This window comes from Pieris brassicae, chromosome 6, assembly GCF_905147105.1.
Source record: "Pieris brassicae chromosome 6, ilPieBrab1.1, whole genome shotgun sequence".
Lineage (NCBI taxonomy): Eukaryota > Metazoa > Arthropoda > Insecta > Lepidoptera > Pieridae > Pieris > Pieris brassicae.
In genome coordinates, this window is record NC_059670.1 from 2,808,817 (window position 1) to 2,828,684 (window position 19,868).

The 19,868-nt window shown below is 32.0% G+C and overlaps 1 protein-coding gene across 2 annotated transcripts; it reads right to left on the bottom strand.

Moving 5' to 3' along the window:
• Positions 1 to 939: 939 nt before the first annotated feature.
• LOC123711433 (pyruvate kinase-like) lies at positions 940 to 17,642 on the bottom strand. 2 transcript variants are annotated; one of them, XM_045664016.1, is made up of 11 exons: positions 17,468 to 17,642; positions 16,991 to 17,217; positions 15,878 to 16,207; positions 15,092 to 15,235; positions 13,499 to 13,609; positions 13,124 to 13,251; positions 12,236 to 12,350; positions 11,642 to 11,864; positions 10,898 to 11,096; positions 10,535 to 10,572; positions 8,232 to 8,326 (listed from the first exon to the last, which is right to left on the bottom strand). In XM_045664016.1, the coding sequence occupies exons 1-10, from the start codon at positions 17,580 to 17,582 to the stop codon at positions 10,560 to 10,562; spliced, it is 1,605 nt and encodes a 534-aa protein (XP_045519972.1). In that variant the 5' UTR covers positions 17,583 to 17,642; the 3' UTR covers positions 8,232 to 8,326; positions 10,535 to 10,559. The 2 variants fall into 2 exon arrangements, with proteins under 2 accessions (XP_045519971.1, XP_045519972.1); XM_045664015.1 differs by lacking the exons at positions 10,535 to 10,572; positions 10,898 to 11,096; positions 11,642 to 11,864; ... (5 more) ...; positions 16,991 to 17,217; positions 17,468 to 17,642 and adding exons at positions 940 to 1,136; positions 1,815 to 2,037; positions 3,489 to 3,734; ... (3 more) ...; positions 7,306 to 7,529; positions 8,920 to 9,039 and having other exon boundaries at positions 8,194 to 8,326.
• Positions 17,643 to 19,868: the final 2,226 nt, after the last annotated feature.

Here is a 19,868-nt window from a genome sequence, read left to right on the forward strand (position 1 = left end):
AGTGTAAACGGTGTGTTGGTAGAAGGAATAAATTATGTCTTTGCAACGTTAGGAGTGGACGCGTATTGACTGCGGAAGAGTTGCTGCATCTGGCACAGGACAAGACACGCTTCAAGAGACTGACGGCCAACCTCCAGTAAAGGAGAAGCACTAGAAAGAAGAAAAACCTAGACTAAGTATGAAATAACAAAACCACTACCTACTATTACTAAACTTTATTGTAAATATTATGGAATAACATTGGTTTTATTATTCATTATATGACCCGAAGTTTAAGTATTATATTTGCTAAATGTTTATATATTCTTACGGAAATCAATCATCTATGAAATACTGATAAGTCTTAGTGAAATTATAATAAGCTTCTTCTGAGTTATTGCGTGAGAACTTAATCTATACTAATAAACTTTTGTAGCTGTATGTATCGGCCAAGGTAGGGTTACATAAATTCAATTTAGGCGAGAGAGGCCTACAAATTGGCCCGTTGGTATTGGACGGTGAGCACAGGCAACTCTTTGAAGCCTGAATATCCTGAAACACTATTTAAACACGTCAAAGCGACATCTACAGTTTTCGATTAAGCTTTTTGATTTTAAATTCCTCTAGAGCTTTAGATTGAAGTGTCTTAATGGAAGACAAACGGTACTGAATTTAAATCAGCATTAAGAACATTATTTATATTTTAAATATATAAGACTTATGTTGTTATATCTTCATAAACTTAGGAAGAAAATAAATGTATATTTAATTACTATATAAGGGAAATATATTATCGTGATGAAATTTGGAACATTAAATTTATCACATGGTTTGTGTAAAATTTTTAGATGAAAATATGACAAAAGATTATTTAACGAATATAGGCTTATAGTACGTTTAGATAACAAGTACAACGCTTTATAAAATAAGTCAAACAATGTCCCATAAATAAATATTTATTAGCAACTAATTTTACATTGTTACATCTGCTTCAGCGTACATTATCCTCATGGAATTGGTATATCCGGATCCTTGTCTCCAACCCGAGATAATGATGAGAGGATCTCCAACTCGGACAAAACCCCTCTCCATTGCCCAAGTGGTACAAAATGTTACACGTTTGTTGAGATCTACTTGCCAATCTATGTCAGGTGTTCCTGTTAAAATTATTTATAGTTAAAAAAAATCAGTTTCGTTGCAATGTCAACGAAAGTATTCAAGTATTTTTATCACATAATAAAATTAGTATGAGTCAGGAAGAGACGAATACTTAAATTAAAAAAGCCCAGCGCAATGACTGAGCTGTTTTGATTTAAGTCGTATGTTTTGTCCTTTTTTTATAGAACTGGGGGCAAACGGGCAGGAGCCTTATCGCGGATTAGGTGTAGCGCCGGCAAAAACCGCCTCAAATTGCCTGCCTGCGTGAACCTTCACATCAAGCTCTTGTAAACACCAAAACAAACAATTTAGCTCTTACGTTGTAAAGTTAAAATATTTGGTTAAAATATTTAATTACACATTTTCACTTGTATTAGTTTTTAATAAAGCAATTTGCTTGTTACTCTATGAGACCGATTCCTAATTAGCATACATATACAGAGAAACTGTATCGAATGATTCAATCTCAATGTAGTTCAACTCGCAGCGCTGATGTCGCAGATATGAACGTAGCTAGTACTCGTATGTCATCTCATAATTGAAATGAATTCGAACGCATTTTCAATTTGTAGGGTAGAACTTCTAGAAAGCTCGTAAAGCTTTTCATATGACGTTATATACTGTTTTGGTGTGGCGATTCTCTTGTTACTGTCTCGATAATCATTTATAACTATTACCTTCATATATCAACGGCATTATTCCTCTCCACAAATGCATCTGTCTTGCAATCGGGCCGTATCTTGTGACAGCAATAATAGGGCACCTTGGTCGGAATTTCGAGACGACTTGGGCTGACTTTCCTGATGATGTCACAACAATAATGGCAGCGGCAATCGAGCGCTGTGCTGCTAAAACCGCCGCTATAGCAGTACCGGTTGCTTGGTCACAAGGTATTGGTGTCTGGTAAGAAATATTGGGTTTCATATAACAGTTTTCGCTAAATGTTGTTTTCTTCTTTGAGAAACAAGCAAATCAACCGGTACTTCCGAACTAAAAAGACCCCCGGCATTTGTTATGTTATGTCCAAAAGCGGCGGTTAGTACTGTCGTCAAAGTGACCTTGTTTGCCTTGTTTCATTAAAAAAATCTCATCTATACAAGTACTGGGTGGTGTTCAGTCGTGGTCGTTGTAGAAACAGAAGTATAGTGCAGTGGCTTTAACGTGAGATGTTTGAATTACGTTTTTTTATGAACGATGTTACAGCGATGGTTTAGATGTTTCATGAAAATATTAGCAGATTAGCGTTAATACTTTCTCAAAAGCTAAGTAGTGTCTCTGTCTTTAGATTAATTGCAGTTGTATTTTTAAGACGGAAAATAATAGATACACTTTATACGATTACACAGGTTTTGTCCTGTAAAAAAATTTGAACCGATTTCAATGTAAACGAAAAACAAAATTAATATTTTTCAATGATTGATAAAACAATTGAATTTATTAAACGATATTCAGATTTAAACCGTTTTTTTTTATCGATATAGGTTAATAAATAATTAGGTAGTGACTGATGAAGACGCGGAACGAGTTTTTGATTTTTCATGAGACGTTTAATATCACATACTGAAAACTAAATGTCTGCTTACAAAATCCCTTCTATGAGACCGAATTGCTGTAAATCCAAATCATCCAGATTAGTCTACGGATGACTATGTTTTGAAATACAGAATGAAATTAAACACTAATAGAGCGAGACAGAAATCGGTGGAGCTAATTATTCGCGCCAGATCGTACTCTAACGCTGATTATGATACTCAGGTTTAAGTTATCCACCCAGACAGACAGACAAAAACCAAATTATCGCATTGATAACATTTATAATCAACTAGGCCTTAAAATCAATAAAATAAAGACATATTAAAAATCGTTCAAAAATTTCAAGACAAAATTACCCACAAATGTATCTCAAATTAAAAACTTTTAATTTTTAATAATGAATCATTGTTTCCCAGTACGTACGTAAGTGTATAATTGCAAATTTACAGCAAAATCTCAATACATACATGGAACAATATAAATAACGTTATTTCGTACGCTTAATGCTTATTTATGTGTTCACAAGTAATTTATTTTTGATGCTCTTTGTGTTCGGCCGCTGATAAAAGAGAATCCGGAAATAATGACATCAAAGATGGAGTGTTATTGGATTAAAATCGATACTAAAATAATATTTGTATTGAGTTAATGGTATTACGTGTGTGTTATACCAAGTCTTAGCGAGCAATCCAATAGATCCATGATTAAACCACTATTAAAGTAATTTTATGTCGAATTATATTATTTCAATATTAAGACAAGATATGAATTGTTTTTTTGGTGTGAAATGAATAAATACGGATTATACATAAAAATACCTTATCGACAAAATCATGAAAAATTTGTTTCGACCATATGCACGCCTCGGCCTCCTTACAAGCTGCAGACAGACACACAACTGTGTCTATGGGATACTCCCCAACAGCTGTCTCAGCTGAAAGTACCAGGGCATCAGCACCGTCGAGGATACAGTTTGCGATATCTAACAATTCCGATCTAAGGGGAACTCTCTTGTTTCGCATACTGCTTAGTAGGTGAGCGCTTACACAGACTGGTATGTTTGCCTGGAAATGAATTAATTCTAATGAACTTTATTTATTGAGAAATACTTTCATTTACACATATTATGGGCACAAATTAATCGCAGAAATGCACTTATAACACACACAAAAACAATCACTTATTACTTCACTTATGCACACTTCACACAGTACTTTATCACTTGTATTCACTTTATTCGCACTTTATCGCTTCGGTGTTCCTCTCGTGTTATCGCATTCAAAACTAAAGGTGACTAGTCGCGTTTCGGCTCGCTTATATATCCCTGGGAATAATTCTAAACAATATTCGAGAACTTTCTAGGCGGGCTTGCTACTGAGTAGCGATTGCACAATTCTAGAACGTCCGCACTCTTTGTCTCTTTCGCACGTTGCTCCGTCCTTGTCGTACGGCGTTCTAGACTGCTCAGTCTAGTTTCGAGAAAGTTCTGATCTTCTCTCTCTCTCTCTCGTATCATTTCGTCCTTGTCTCACATCTAGAAAGTTTGGTCTAGAATATTCCCTCATCAAAGGGTTATACCTAGGCCTGAAAACGCCTGAAAACGGGTCTCCTGAAAACCGCACCACTCTACTACACAGTTTCTGAAACCGACTGAAAAAAGGTTTCAGCTTCCTGAAAACTAGGGTAACATTATGGAAATTACAATTTTCTAATATGTGATTGACCCTCTCCTGAAACGGTCAGAAATCATATTACAGCCTGCTGAAAAGTTCTCTAACTAGTGGAAAAATCTAGAAACATGGCAGTCGACCCGTCTTCGTAACAATATATAAATAAAGGGAATGATTAGTTATATAGTAGTATAGTATATATAGTACTAGGTATACCTTATTAGCACGTGCTATCATATTTTTTTGAGCAACCACCAATTTTTTTGGCGTTATGTCCGATCCCAATTCTTGTCTCGTTATCATAATACCGCTTACTTCCTAAAATGAAATGAACTTTTATTAGGTGTAACAAACAACATCTTTAAAATTAATAAATTATTTATAACGTCAACCTACATATAACAAACAGTTTACATAATGATTAGGCTACAGGCGGCTTCCAGGTAATCCTAGTATGAAAAAAAAAATACCTACACAGACAAAAATGACATAACTAACAAAATTTAAAATTGAATTAAATTAATCTGACTTAACAAAAAATTAAAGGCTTTACAGAAATTTTAATAGAATTATTACTATCATTGTTATCGTTATTATATATTTTTGTTATTAATGGCTTCGAATCAACCGTGGTAGGGTCAAGAAAAAGATGGCGCATAAAGGAAAATGTGGCGGTAATTTTTTTTCCAACGTCGATAAAGAAGTTTCACTACAAAATTTTGAGCTGTTTTAATCCAATTAGGAAAACACTTTTTAAACGGATGAAGCTTTGTATTATTATTATAAACTTATAATTATTTACATTGTAAAATGTTGTTGTTTTCTTAATATGTAAAAGCTATGTTGACAAAAGACAATACTAAATCCAATTAAATTTAAAATAAGTCGTGTCAAAATAAATTTATTCAATTTGTTTTCAATTAATCAATACTGTTTAATCTTTAATTGTTTAAACCATATCCTATGCCAAATATATTATGGTACAATCACAGTACACAAACAAACTAACAACTGTATATTAATAGTTTATAAGAAGACCAATGTTATTGGAAAAACTAAGGAAGTTCATTAGCTTTCACTTACCGCAAGTATGTCGTCTAAGTTCCGGAATCCTTCAATAGTTTGGATGTTCGCGACAATAGCTATTTTCTTTCCTTTCTCGCCCATTATGCTTCTAAGTTCCGTAATTGCGTTAAGCGAGTAAGGCGCAACTATTACATCTAACTGAAAGGAACACATACTTAGTTAGCACAAGTTCATGAAGTGCTCTTCATACTGGTTAGTACTATTTGATTTTTGAACACCAATTTGCGAATACATCGTTCCAATTACATGCGTTCTGCATTCAACTACTTGCGGTAAAAGATTTTAAATGAAAATTAATATTTAAATAATAAATCAATAGCGCTATAACGTATTTAGGTCTTAGTTAGTAGTTAGTTTAGTCTGGGCCTCAGATTTCTGTATCCGTTTCACGAACATTTGTTTAGCCGTCGACAGTTTTGGATCTAAGGCAAACCGGTTTCCTCACGATGTTCTCCTTCATCATTCAAGCGAATGTGAAAGAAAGAAAGTCCATTGGTGCACAGCCGGCGGGATCGAACCTACGACCTCAGGGATTAGAGACACACACTGAAGCTACTAGGCCAATATTAGTTGTAGAACGTTAAATTGATATTAATTACTTTTTCTTGTTATGCCTCTTCATTGCTAGAGGTTAACAGCGTCGTAAAGCGTGTACCAAAACAATCTTTTTAGGCTATCGATATACGATATTTTAAATTCCAAAATGAAGTCCCTGTGCTGGTATTTTATAACCTGAGCTTATCATTCAACTTAGTATCTACTTACAGTATACTAAACTTACTTGATTACTAATAGCGATGGTAATATACTCTTTATCTCTATCCGAGTAATTGGGCATATCAAAGCTAACGTTTGGTACGAACACGTCTTTACAGGACCCTAGAAAACCACCCCTTTCAACATTGCACGTGAGTGTTGTCGCTGATATGACTTCCACTTTAAGCATTATAGTTTCGTTATCCAACAGCACATAGTCGCCTTTGTGTACTTGATCCGCGAAATACATAAAGTCAACGTAAATTGTGTATGTTGAGCACCTATCTTTATAAGTTTCGTCTGTCGTCAGCCTCACTGTGTCACCCGTTTTTAATTCCACAGCCTCTCCGTAACTCTGGAAACGATCCAACAGTGAGAATTTAGACTGACTCACTTAGCTCGCAATCCATTAATCTTGTTAAGTCATTTAATATTCGGGGACTGAGTTTACTTGCTTTCGCCGCTTGGAATTCTTGAGTAATTTGTTATTGATTAAGCATCTTATTGTTAAGTGAAAATTGATATTAATGTCCTTGATAAAGAGCTATTGAAATTAAAAACTATATCTTATTGTACATATCTGTATATATGAAAGTATAACACAGAAGCGATACATTTCTATTTAACAGGTACATTGTAAAGAAGCAGGAATCGAAGAGATGATACTGGAAGGTCCGGAAAATTCGATACACATTAGCAGATAGGAATGAATATTGTTGAATGTTATTTTTTATTTCTATTCAAATATTCGTGCATATAAATGTAGACTACAGTTTGGATAATGAAAACCGTAAATAGTTTTGATAATTATGTAAGATATGGCAAATGAATGTAAGAAAAAAATTCGACTAATAATTAGTCGATATCAACTCCGGGGAAATAAATACAGATAACACAACTTTCTCTACAGCTGTGATACTTTTGACATTCAACACGTTTTGTCTTTAGTCACCGTGACCACGCGCGCTGTAAAGCACGCGAAACGTCGGAAAATTTAAAATTATGTAAATAATTATCAGTTTATAATAATAATTCAATCCGTTTAAAAAGTGTTTTCTAAAGATTTTTTTTAATAGCAATACTTTTAAGACCGGGACAAAATATAACAGATAGCTTTAGTTACATCAGCAATAATTCCAGTCCTAATTTTTTGTCCGCTCAACTTAATTCCAATCGCCAAAGGATAGTTTCTTCCCACCGCAGTGCTGTAGTTCTTGGCCGCCAGCCGCAGAAGCTTTATGGCTTCTAAGTGGTCATCTTTGGTCCCGAAGTTTAAGTTAAGGAGTGCCATGTTCATTCCACTAGCAATCATTTTTTCTAAAACCTCTAAATCGTATGTGGATCGTCCTAAAAGTTAGTTACAATCCTGAGTCTAAATTAAAATATATGCTCATTACTGATAGTGATGCGTAATACATCTTACTCTATTAAGAATAGTAGATAATAAAATGACTGAGTCACACAGTGAATGTGTGTGAAAAATGTAATTTATAAGGAAGTAAAAATTACCCCATTTATTTATTCACACTTCGTAACGTTTACACAAAACAAATAACAATAGATAAACTATTAAGGGATGCAACAGGCGGCCTTATCGCTAACGAGCGATCTCTTCCAGGCATCCCCAAATCTCAATCAAAAAACAAACAAAAAAATATAATGGATAAAGTGAAAGAAGTGCATTACCAAATGTTATATATAAAATATATATTATATACATATCATGGAATACTCCAAAAATTGCTTTCTAGCAAAAATTATGTATATTATTGTTTCATCACTCCTGAATGCCATAAAACCATCAAATAATGGAAAAATCCCGCAGCCCTATTGTGACGCACAACAGGCACATTGCAGCACTTGCATTAAATAATTATTTTAGGTAAAGAAACAAACTGAATAACGTAAATCTATTTATCTAATTGGTTATTGAACCAAACTGGAAGAATTACGCTTTCCAGTAATTGAACCCAAATAAAATGCATTGAAACCTATCTGGCGCCGTATTTACCCATAGTAGCAATAATTCCAGTGAGTCGTTGGCAAGCCGGTGATGCGTTGATATCAAGATTGAGTACGTGATCCAGCGGCGTGTGTGCATGAGACGCCGGAAGCTGCTGGCCAGGAAGCTCCATTGCATTAAACTGTATACAAATATGTCTTTATTTATAATACTTGTAGTAACTATTATTTGTATTATATACAGTTCCGCACTTGATTCGCTTTACACTATGAAAAATGGCGATCTGTTTCATATCAAAATTCGATAACTTTTTTAATGTCACGAAAGACGATTGAATTTTTGTACACATATATGATATTAAAAAAGGCTTCAAATAAAGCTGAGATGCTTTACTTTTATTAGACTATGTATGTATAAATAAATGATAAATACAATTTTAAAGAAATGGACTTTTGAAACACATTTTTGAACGAAATTAATTTTAAAATATTGAAGCGAACAGATCTGAAATAGGCATTCTATGACATACTTTGCGGAATTTAAAAAAGATATTCCAAATCATGCAAAATGACTTCTATATATTAAATATCCAGTCTTTTACTATTCAATAAACTTTTAAAAGTGCGTCAATAAGAACATTACTCAAAACTACTTTTGGTATGGCGTTGTTCTACCATTCCATAGTCTAGCGGTCCAGTTGGTTAAACACGGCTCAACGTTCAAGGGTCTCTAAAGAGAAATGAAAAGTTATGTTTTACGTTAATATTATTTTACCTCTCCAAGTTTAACATCGCCTTCAGTCGGCCACACCATGATAGAGAATAAATATCTATTACTCAAAAAATCTCTATAAATATAATAGCAAAACGCATGTATTGAAAAGATAAAGCATAATAATTGTCATATGTTTTTTTTCTTGACAGCAGAAGACACAGATGCTATCACAGATTATAAGATCCAGTGACGTCAACATTTTACTATAAAGTCACTGTAGTACAGTTATTATTACTTTATGCGATTCTATAGACCGAAAAGTTTGATCTCTTGGATTTATTCAGATATTTGTTATTTAAAAATATATTCACTGTAAATACCTTGGAAATCGGGTCAGTAGTTTTAAATTTTAAATCACCCAGTTTTTTTTGGTTAAAAACCGCAGTTCTCGCTATGCAAATTACATACACAAAATTTGTATGGGGTGAAGAAATTAGCATGAAACATTTTTATTCGTGAACCGTATAAAATGACATAGACAAAACTAATGTTTGATAGCTTTGAATAACAAACGAGGACCGGTCTGTTTCGTGGTTCGTTTTTACAACTTATTTCCGACCACAATAAATTAACAACCATATAAACATTTTAAATTTACATCATAATACATTTAATCTTGTACAATGTCCTTCATTTTTTCATTCAAATCCCACCATAACTAAATAAAATTACCGAAATTAACAATAATTCTTATTCCTTTGTTATTCCTTATTCCAAGTCCTATTACTTTGAACCCTATGATATTTTCTAACACTTTCAGCTAACTATATTTCATTGCCTATAATTAAGAAGTGGAAAATAAATATTGTTTTATCTTACTTGTTAAACAAGTTTAACCTTAAGTTAACACCTTAAGTTTCAATAATTAAAGGCCGACTTATCTTTTCATCTTGGATGTCACAAATTCAGCTTAACTGTGGCGCAAACAAAAGGCAACGTAAATAAACAAGTCTTGCAAAAATAAACAAAGGCTTGTTTTATTTGTGGGAAAACCATTAGGGGATCAAAACGGGGATTGAGATAAATAAAAAAATAGGAAAACTCGGCCGCTCTAGAGGGTTACCCTTGACAGGGATAGCTACAAATCTTTATGCTGTGAATTCGAGAACAAATCAAATCTTCCATGTAAAAGACAATAGATTCGGAACCTTTACAATTGAGGAAATATTCTTCTTTTTCTTTAGGTTACCCGCACAATAGTTTTCTGTTCCTATTAAAATAACTACTATCAACAATCTGTATGAAACGTTTTACAATATCTAGGAACACGGTACCTTCCCTTACATAAACCACGTACATGATAGAGATATAGTATATAGTAATAAGATCAATAGATGTGATATTATTAATTGGCATCTTCTGTGTTATAAATTATATTTTCTCACAAAATACTAAATATTGGTGCAGATCACTCATTTTTGCTAATTAATTATGTGTATGTAAATTTATATATTAGTTACAAAATATTTTCGTGATAGCTCGTAAAACGCAACTTCGCTTACCTTTACTATTTAGCACGATTGTTATTCATTGTTTAATAAAAAAAAAACATCAAAGTAAGATTCTTTATTAAAACGTTAACATATATCAAATTCAAATTTATTTGTAAACTTACTTTTGTATCCAAAATTAGATAATATTCACTCGGGACACCTGTAAAAACAAGATTTTAATGAAAAAATTTTTATCTCTTAATCGTGATTGTTGATTCAGGCAGACTAAGCGCGAATTATGACTATTTTTATATACGTGACTGAAACATACACCAACAACGGTTCTAAATAATCGTCACTTAACAGCCTATAAATAAATAATTAAACAAGTTTATAATTCATGTAGTTTTTCTGCGTTATTATTCATAAATGTAAATAATCGGGCTCTGAGTTTTGTAGCACAGTTGCTTGCAACTTATTAACAACTATGAATATGGTTGTAATACTGTTTCCTATAATGCTAGTCATGGTAAAACTTCACTTACTCAACCAAGAGTTTCTTTGTAATGCTGACTTTCCATATCCTGACCATATCACAAAAAGAGCTATCTTCGGAGCCCCTTTGTAGAGTTACATATAAATCACCATATATTACGTAACCTCGCTGCACCATGTATTCTATAGCAAAGTGTATGCGGTCTTCAAGTGCATCTTCCCAGGTTTTTCCTGCTGATGTCCGGCTTTCTGCCAATAAATACCCCCGTTAGGTTCAAGCTTTCGTGGAATGCGCTCATTTGTTTAGATTTATAATACACTCAACGTACTATTAATCACAAAATACATTCTTCACTAACGTGAAAAAGCTATATAGTAAATTAGTTTGTTATACATGTCAAACGTTTTATCATTTAATTGCTACTTTGTATTTTTATGAGACATAAAATTGTTTAAAATTAATTACTACGTATTAAAATACAAATCAAATACACTCCCGTAACGTTAAACCCCTCTTAACTTTCAATAAAACTTTATTGTAATAATTCACCACTGATAGGTTAAGCCTATGTCAAAATTTAAACGACTATTGATTGATCGACAAATAACTTAATGTTTACAATCAGGTGTGTTGATTTGTTAAACTATAATGACTTTGATTGTATTAAAATTGATTATAATAGGTAGATTTAATGGAAATTTAGTATATTATGGTGGAAATATGCAAAAAATTGAAGAAAATAAACTAAAATGAGGGAAGCAATTTTTATCGGTAAGCGTTAAGCATTATAAACCTTTAAACATCAACGGTAAGACGCTCCTGTAGGTATGTAACAGCCTGAACACATGTATCTTAGTGCTCACTGCGATAACAATACATGACGGTCTCATACAGTGTAAGGCTTTTACGGTCTTCCCGGAGACAGTGGGCATCACAATTAGACGCGCGTTTGTTTGATTTGCAACTAGGGCACAAGACATCATTGCCGCTTCTGCGGCGTTAACAGGGACTTTAATCTGGAAATAAATACACAAAATTATACAATACATACATTTTGTATGCACATACATTTGGTATATATTATTTATGTACATATGGGTTTTGCCTGTATAAAGATTTAATATTATATATCTAGGTAAGGTTCTGTTCACGTTTTTAAGAGACTCGAAGCCATAATTTTATTTAATCTTTACCGACAATTATAATAATATAACAATATTTTTACTTGTAATTAATTTTTTTTACGATATATTTATTCACTCATTAACGAAGATATAGAGATTCATAGATTCAAAATATTCACAAGCTAAAAACAGATATTTTAATTTTGAATCTACGTTTAAAATTGTCTCATTTATGGGAGTTAATAGATAGTATAAAAAATTACATTATCCAGACACCTCCAGAATCCTCTTCGACTCGTAACAAGTGGTTCAACAAAGTAGCATATTTCATTAATCGCATACAATACCTCCAAAGCGTTGGTGACGTTGAAGCAGTCCCTGTGTTTAAATTGCATCAGTATTTTAACATGTGGTCGTCACTTTCTGAGATGGACATTTGACAGCAGTACTGATTTATTTAAATCTATTTTATAGAACGGTGGTAGGGAATTTAATGCCCGATTTGTCAACCACAACATTTATTACGCACAGGGAAAAGCGTTTAGTTGGATCAATTATAAACTTATTTTTTTTTATTTATTGCTTAAGAATAAAAAAAATATATATTTTCCGTTATTATAGAGAAATAAAACAGACATTTTTCTTAGTGTTAACATCATTGCATCTATCTTAGTGTTTACTTTTAGGACACGTTGCAAGACCTTGTATGACAACCAGAATAAGTTATTTTTGCCGATAATCGTTTCAAACTTGAATGCGAGTTAATTATATATTCTTTTTAATAGATAAACAAACGGTCGGTTTTAAAATGCATGTTTTATTTAATGTAATATCTTACATTACATACAAATTCACAGTATACACACATTAAAATAACTCGAACTTAAAATAACTTTAGTCAAGGGCAAGGCAATAAGCTCTCCGCCACTCTTTTCAATCGCCAAGTTTTGTGTCAAAAATTGTTAGTACTGGAGCAAATCAATAAAAGTTTTATAACTAATAGATAGCAAAAAATAAAAAGTAGAAGAAAGAAAAGAACAACAACAAATAAACAAGTTATATGCAGTATTTTTACTCAGCTATGTGTGTATAAACATACGTATAACTAACCCACATTAAGTTTTTATACAGAAAATGTATAAATATTATACCTGAGTATAAAACCGCTGACTCCATCCATGATTGCATTGACAACATCGGATATTTCGTTGTCATGAAATTGACCACTATACAGAGCCTCCCTGAACAATCCACCAGATAAATAGAATGGTTTCCCCGCCTTCGAACAAATTAGTTTTAATTAAACCATCCCTTGAAGATTAAGATATTTGATTCTGATCTGAATTATTATGTAAATAATATCGTTGAACAAGATTTGTTCGTAATCCAGGCGAATACAAACACAAAACAGTTATTGTTTTCAGAATAGAAGCTAACCCTAAAATATTTTAAAACTTTATTGATTCAACTCAAAAGCCGCGATTGAGTCTGAATTAAAAATAAATTAATGAGAATATATCGTAAACCTTCAAACATTTTCCACCTATCCATTTCTGTATGTGGGCCAGTCGATATTTTTCCGAAGCCTCAATTTCGAACGGTAAAAATTCTCTTGAAAGTATTATACCGTCTGATTCCTGCAATGTTGAATAATTTTAGTTTTTATGATTTGTTTACTGTTTTTTATTGGATTACATAAAACAAATTATTTATTAACATTTTAAAATCTATGTGAGGATTACGCTTCGCTTAAATTACCGTAAGATACATAGGACGATTAAAAATAGTAAACAGTTATTCATTAAAAATAAAAAATGTGAGCGTGTATTAGTGTACACACGTAAGAAGTAAAACTTATTTATGACCTTATTTTTTTTAAACGATCTACTATGCAAGTTTACAGAAATTGATTAAATAAAGTTAAATAAGATAAAGTTTAACAAAAGGCTTTTATTACCATAGACATGAATAGAAATAATACAATTATTTCATTTTACCTTATTACTACTAAGATTATTACAGAATTTCATTAATTGTAATAGAATTATTACTATCATTGTTATCGTTATATGTTTTTGTTATTAATGGCTTCGAATCTCTTCGAATCAACCGTGGTAGGGACAAGAAAAAGATGGCGCGTAACGGAAAAATGTGACGAGTAACGAATTAATGTGACGGTAATTTTTTACAACGTTGATAAAGAAGTTTCTCATCAAAAATCGGTTAAGGCTCATTACATTAGCATTAGCTTTGTTAAAAAAAATTTAATAATTTTATATTGTGTTTAATTTGTTTTTGTTTGTAACACCTTGTACCTATGATATAAGGAATATTCATGTCAAGTTCTATCATCCCCGAGTGAGGTAATAACTCATGTACACCGAACATCGGTCTAAGTTTGTGACCTCAAACTTGTTACTTGATAGCAATCGCTGTCTTGCAAGAACGTAGAAATTCAGAATTTTGCTTAGAAATAATGTCTTTTGTATGTAATCCAAAAACAGTATTTACATTGGGTTCAATATTCTTTGTAGAAGATTTGTTTTTATAAAAGACACAGAATAAAATATAAAAATAATGTCTTCCTGAGGAAATCAATTTTTTGTAACATTGCCTAGTGGATACGCGTGCAAGTCCTAAGCCTGCATTTATTCGTGATTATGAATATCACAAAATCGTAGGAAGTGTTTATTTAATATAGTCTATAACCATATTTAGAAAATCATTCGTTAATAATTAAGAGCTACTTAAAGCGTTAACTAAATTAAAATAAGTTCACAATAGATCCAACTAGAATCCTTCTGTGTGCTTCCCTATATTTGTGGTTGAGAAATCTGGCATTCAATTTCCTACCACCTTTATTATAGTTATACCCCAAATGATTATTATTAAGTCTGTATTGCTGACACTCAGTATAATATATTACCATTTATCTAAAGGATCTATCTATCATCTAAAAGATCATATGACCCCTAACTACAGATTTACAAAAAAAGTTAAATAAGAAAAGCTCTATCTCTATCTCAAATGATAGCCAAGCTATAATCTTTTTCTGTGTTCAACTGCTTGTATGAAAAATAGCGATTAGTCTCTCGTTTACGAATATAAACTGAATTCACCTTTATAATATCATCGATATTTTTTAATCCATCTTCAGTACAAATACCACAGAAGATTAACGGTCTTGTAATCTTGCCAATGAACTTTTTGATTTCCCTCAAAGTCTCCACTCGTCTAACGTAGTTCACAATAATCATATCAATCTAAAATCGGAAATTAGTGAAAGGGTTTTCATAAAAAAGTATTTATAATAAAGCAGATTTTATAGAGATGCATGTTGGTGTATGGAAAGCTATACTTATGGGCTAATTCACGTAACTAAAGAAGTTGATGTGCATTACTGAAATTGTACTTAAATATAATATAAAAGTAATTTATGTTAAGATATTTTTTGCTTATAGTGCACTTCACTAGGAAGTATATTAAGCTAATGAAGAGCAATGTTGGCCTTGTGGCTTCTGGACACCAATGGACTTACTTTCTATGTGCGCAATTAACATTCGCTCGAACAGTGAAGGAAAACTCTTCTTGTGGAAACCGGCTTGCCTAAGGCCCAGAGAGTCGACGGCATGTGTCAGAAAACAGGAGGCTGATCACCTACTTACCAATTAGATTGAAATTATCATGAAACGGATACAGAACAATACAGAAATCTAAGGCCCAGACGTAAAAAGGTAGCGTCACTGATTTATTTTATTTAGGTATATTAAGCTACTAAGAACTTCATAGTTTATAAATTTATGTATTTAAGTGACCAACGTAGTATTACGTTTAATTATTAATTACATTGCTTTAATTTAAAACAATTGAATTCTGTTTAAACGGAAATATTGATAAATACATACTTGATACCTCAACGCAAACTTGACAATATCCAAATCTTTCTTTGTTATATATGGTTGCGTGTGCTTCACTCCTCTCGCACATACATTACATACGTTACTCAAGTTACCTCCTTTAACAACTAAGCATTTAATACGATCGCGATCAATCACAGTTTCGCATTTTAGTATTATCTCATTAGATCCAATAGATATTTCTGTTCCCGGTGCAATATCTTTAGATAAAGTTGGATTATCAACGAATATCTTTTTCTCGGTGCATTTGTTCAGTTCGAACTGATTGCACGTCAAAATAAGACGTGTGCCTTCTTTAATGGGAATAAAATCGGCATTCTAAAATTATAGGTGATAAATTAGCTGATTGCTGAGAGTTTTACTTATTAGATTTAAATTGTATTAAAACGATTTAAATTATATTAAAACAAATTGAAAAATTAAAACGTATGGAAAGTGATACTGCGCGTAGCTGTAAATTTAATTTGTACCACAATTTGATACACAATTTTATCTTAATATAAAAAGCCCTACCTCGTATCGTTGTTTTTCTTAACATGATGAAAGGCACGCACTTGTCAGTCGGAAGGATAAAGATAACATTAATAAGGGGATAATGAGAGATTAGACTAAAAAATTCGCACAAACACTTATTACGATATTTTAAAATTGACGGCGTAACTAATAAATAAAATGGCAAAAATATAATCAAATTCCAAATGCGCCTAGCGAATCAAAGAAGTAAGTAAATCAAATGTGACGATCTTCCGTTTTAAAACATTATCAACAATATTTATAAAATAAAAAGCATGTATTACGAACATAATTCTAAAAGGTAAAAAATACGGGTCTAAAAATTTTTTTTTTGTTTAAAAAGCTTAACATTTTCAGTATTATACAAATGTATAAATAATGCCATCATAAACGTGAGTATAATTGTGGTATTACTGTACCTTACATGCAACAACCACAATACTCGCTTAGTAATCTTGCCTAGCGTTATTTTGCAATAATTTGTCATAAATTAATTGTTTAGGGTCAAGAAGAAAAAAAATATGGATCTCATTGGATATGGATTAGAATGAGCTAATTAAAAATATATAATGTAAAACGTTTTCTTACACTTTCAAGCAAGCCAGTCTTAACAATACAAGTCTTTAGTTCAACACAGGACGCAACAGGCCAATCATGAATGCCAATTTTGCGGCAACACGCCGTCGCTGCTTTGTCTACTCTTCCAAGGAGTCGAATCCTGTCCCCTCTTGTCGTAAACGACATTTTGAATTTTACAATATTCATACCCGCCTCTAGCAGTTTTTGTATTTCAACAGTTGCTATATCGGTGTTCGCTAAAATATTAAGTTACTATTATTACAATTTATATTTTTACTAGTATAGCATTTCCAATGTTGAAGGTGTAAAATGTTATCTGATTAAATTTTGTTTTGGGACTTCAAAGAGGGTATTACAAACAAAACACTGTTGAAACAATCTGTTCTATGCCACAATAGGTAAAAGTAGAAGTTAATGTTTGTTAATACTTTTTCTTAAATAATAAGAACGAAGATAATGCTGCGAATATAGAAATGGGGTTCTAACATAGCGTAACAATAACTGGAGTTCTTCTAAAACGATTACTTGGTCGGTCCAATATACCCGGATCGCTGATGTCCACATCAGCAAATTCAATCTTTTCTGGATATTTTTCAACCATACTTCACGTAACTTTGTAAATTATTCTATTTAGCAATAAAACTAATACAAAATTCTGAAAGGCAAAATGTCAAACCATAAAGTAGTGTGAAAATAGCTAAAGACACAGTAACAGTAAATATTTGTAATCTGTGCATAAAACTAGTATTTTTAGTATACCATAGACAAGTGACCAACGTTTTCATGACAAGCAGCTCATTTGTATAATACTATTTATGGTGATCTTTGGAAATAATTTTCGCATCAAAAGTTTTTGGTTGAAATATAATGCGTAAATGAAAGCCATCGAAGGGGGTAATGTCCGCTCTAGTAAGCACAGTCAATTGTTATCTATTGTATTGCAGAACGGTAATTGATTGAACAATATGATATCTTTTTTAAGAGATGTAATAAAAAAGTTATTTATTCAGCGAACAGTTTTCCTCTTCTGTCACATTAATTAGAACCCCAGTAGAAATGTTGATATTCAAGTCACCTAAAAATTAAGGTGGAGGAAGTTAGTTAACCAGGCAATTTAAATCATTTATAATATAAGGATTGTATTAAAAAGATGGCATTGTAAAAACAATTCAATTTTATTTTTATCTAAGGATCACACATTTACATCACAGCCAAAATAGGTATTACTTAGTTAAATGTATTGAATATTTTTAATTATTTTTCCCTTTTGTTAATATTTGATCATTTTTGTAACTATTATGTAGTCTATTTACTGTAATTGTTTGTTTATATATATATTTTGTTATCTGTAGGATTACTATTTCATTTCTATTCTTTGTGTAACACTGTCTTGATAGTGTTTGGTGTAATATAGTATGTAATATGGTCAATGAACTTGTTGATGTAAGTCTACCTTGAATAAAAAACAAAATTGATGCAGTATTGTATTACTAATTTATGTACCATACTTATGTATTAAGGCATATATTAATAAATGCAACGAATGACGCTTCTAATTTGAAAAATAATTTGAAATTGTGAGTCTAAAAGCATACAATTAGTTTAAGTTAACTGTAAATGAGTATAATAACTTATTTAACTCCTCAAAACAGTAAACCGGATGCCAGGATTTGGCAAATCTATGGATATGGCGAACGGCCAAATTCATAGCGCGTTATACTTTGCGCACTTTTAGCGCCAAAAGTTACGTTTGTCTTGTCACATTAAACATTTCAAAATATTTGAAATTTTATTGTGAATGCAAAATATTTTTGTATTATATTTTAAGAAAAGTTGTATTTTTATTTAATTATATTGAAGTTTCAGTAAATGGGGCTGATATAAGAAGATATGTCTAAAAAGGTCTACTTATTGATATTGTTTCCAAGTACTATGATCAGTGTAACAAATGGGAACCATTTTTGTTTCGTTGGAAATCGAACTCAATACCTCTGAGTTAAGTAATTTGTGGTTCAATAAATACACGTTCGTAGGTTAAAGAAGTGTTACGGGAAGTTCTATCTACTAAAGAACCTTATTAGTTCATATTGATTTAAATTTGCCGCCAATAAAGCGTATAAGATATAAAATCACTAACAAAAGAATCTCTGGCAAGGAATGGCAGTGTTTGCTCAGTCGCAGCAGGCTAATGGACAAACAAGGGGCCGTCGTGACAATGTTGATTTTTAGTTACGGGACCGCGTTGTATCTTTTCAGAGAGAATACTATTAATATGAATGGTTTCTCGGAATAAAATTTTGACTTGGTAAATCTTTGTTTATCAAGGCCGTTTACCAGGGACGCAGAACTTTAATAAACTAAACGCGCAATGTAATTTGAAAACAGTATGTCCACAATTTATTTAACGAATGCTAAGCAAAACAAAGGAGCATCGCATATCCATAGATTATCTTCACGTAAGGGTTTTATTATTGTAAAATAAAGCACAGGGCAGCCTCTGAACATGCCAGGAAGGATACATTTTTATATGAAGTAAAGTTTTTCCATAAACAGCCTACCGTAGTGAAATACAATAACAGCAAACTCAGAGTATTGAATTTTGGTGCGTGATTTATATATGTTACGGTTAGTGAGATAAATTGAATATTTTTTTTTATCTAAGGATATATATAAGGGTAAATATATGTATCAGTCTTAAAACTTCTTTAGAAAAACTATTGTAAGGCTGTATCATACTGCGATGATGTCTTGATTATACAATTTGAGAATTAAATAAAATATGTAGTAATATTACATTCTGTTATCAAAAACTATAAGGGATAGAAATAGACACGGTAGAACAATGATTTTTACAAACTTTTTCCATAATTCATCGAGATCTCCCGTA

What these genes read in the sequence shown, in the direction of transcription:
- LOC123711433 (XM_045664015.1), bottom strand. Translation starts at nt 8,958, where the DNA reads ATGGTGTGGCCGACTGAAGGCGATGTTAAACTTGGAGAG. An exon ending in GGACTGGAATTATTGCTGAT is followed by an intron (nt 6,538 to 7,305) that starts GTAACTAAAGCT and finishes GATCGTTTCCAG; the next exon opens with AGTTACGGAGAGGCTGTGGA. An exon ending in CCATCGCTATTAGTAATCAA is followed by an intron (nt 5,565 to 6,207) that starts GTAAGTTTAGTA and finishes TGTTCCTTTCAG; the next exon opens with TTAGATGTAATAGTTGCGCC.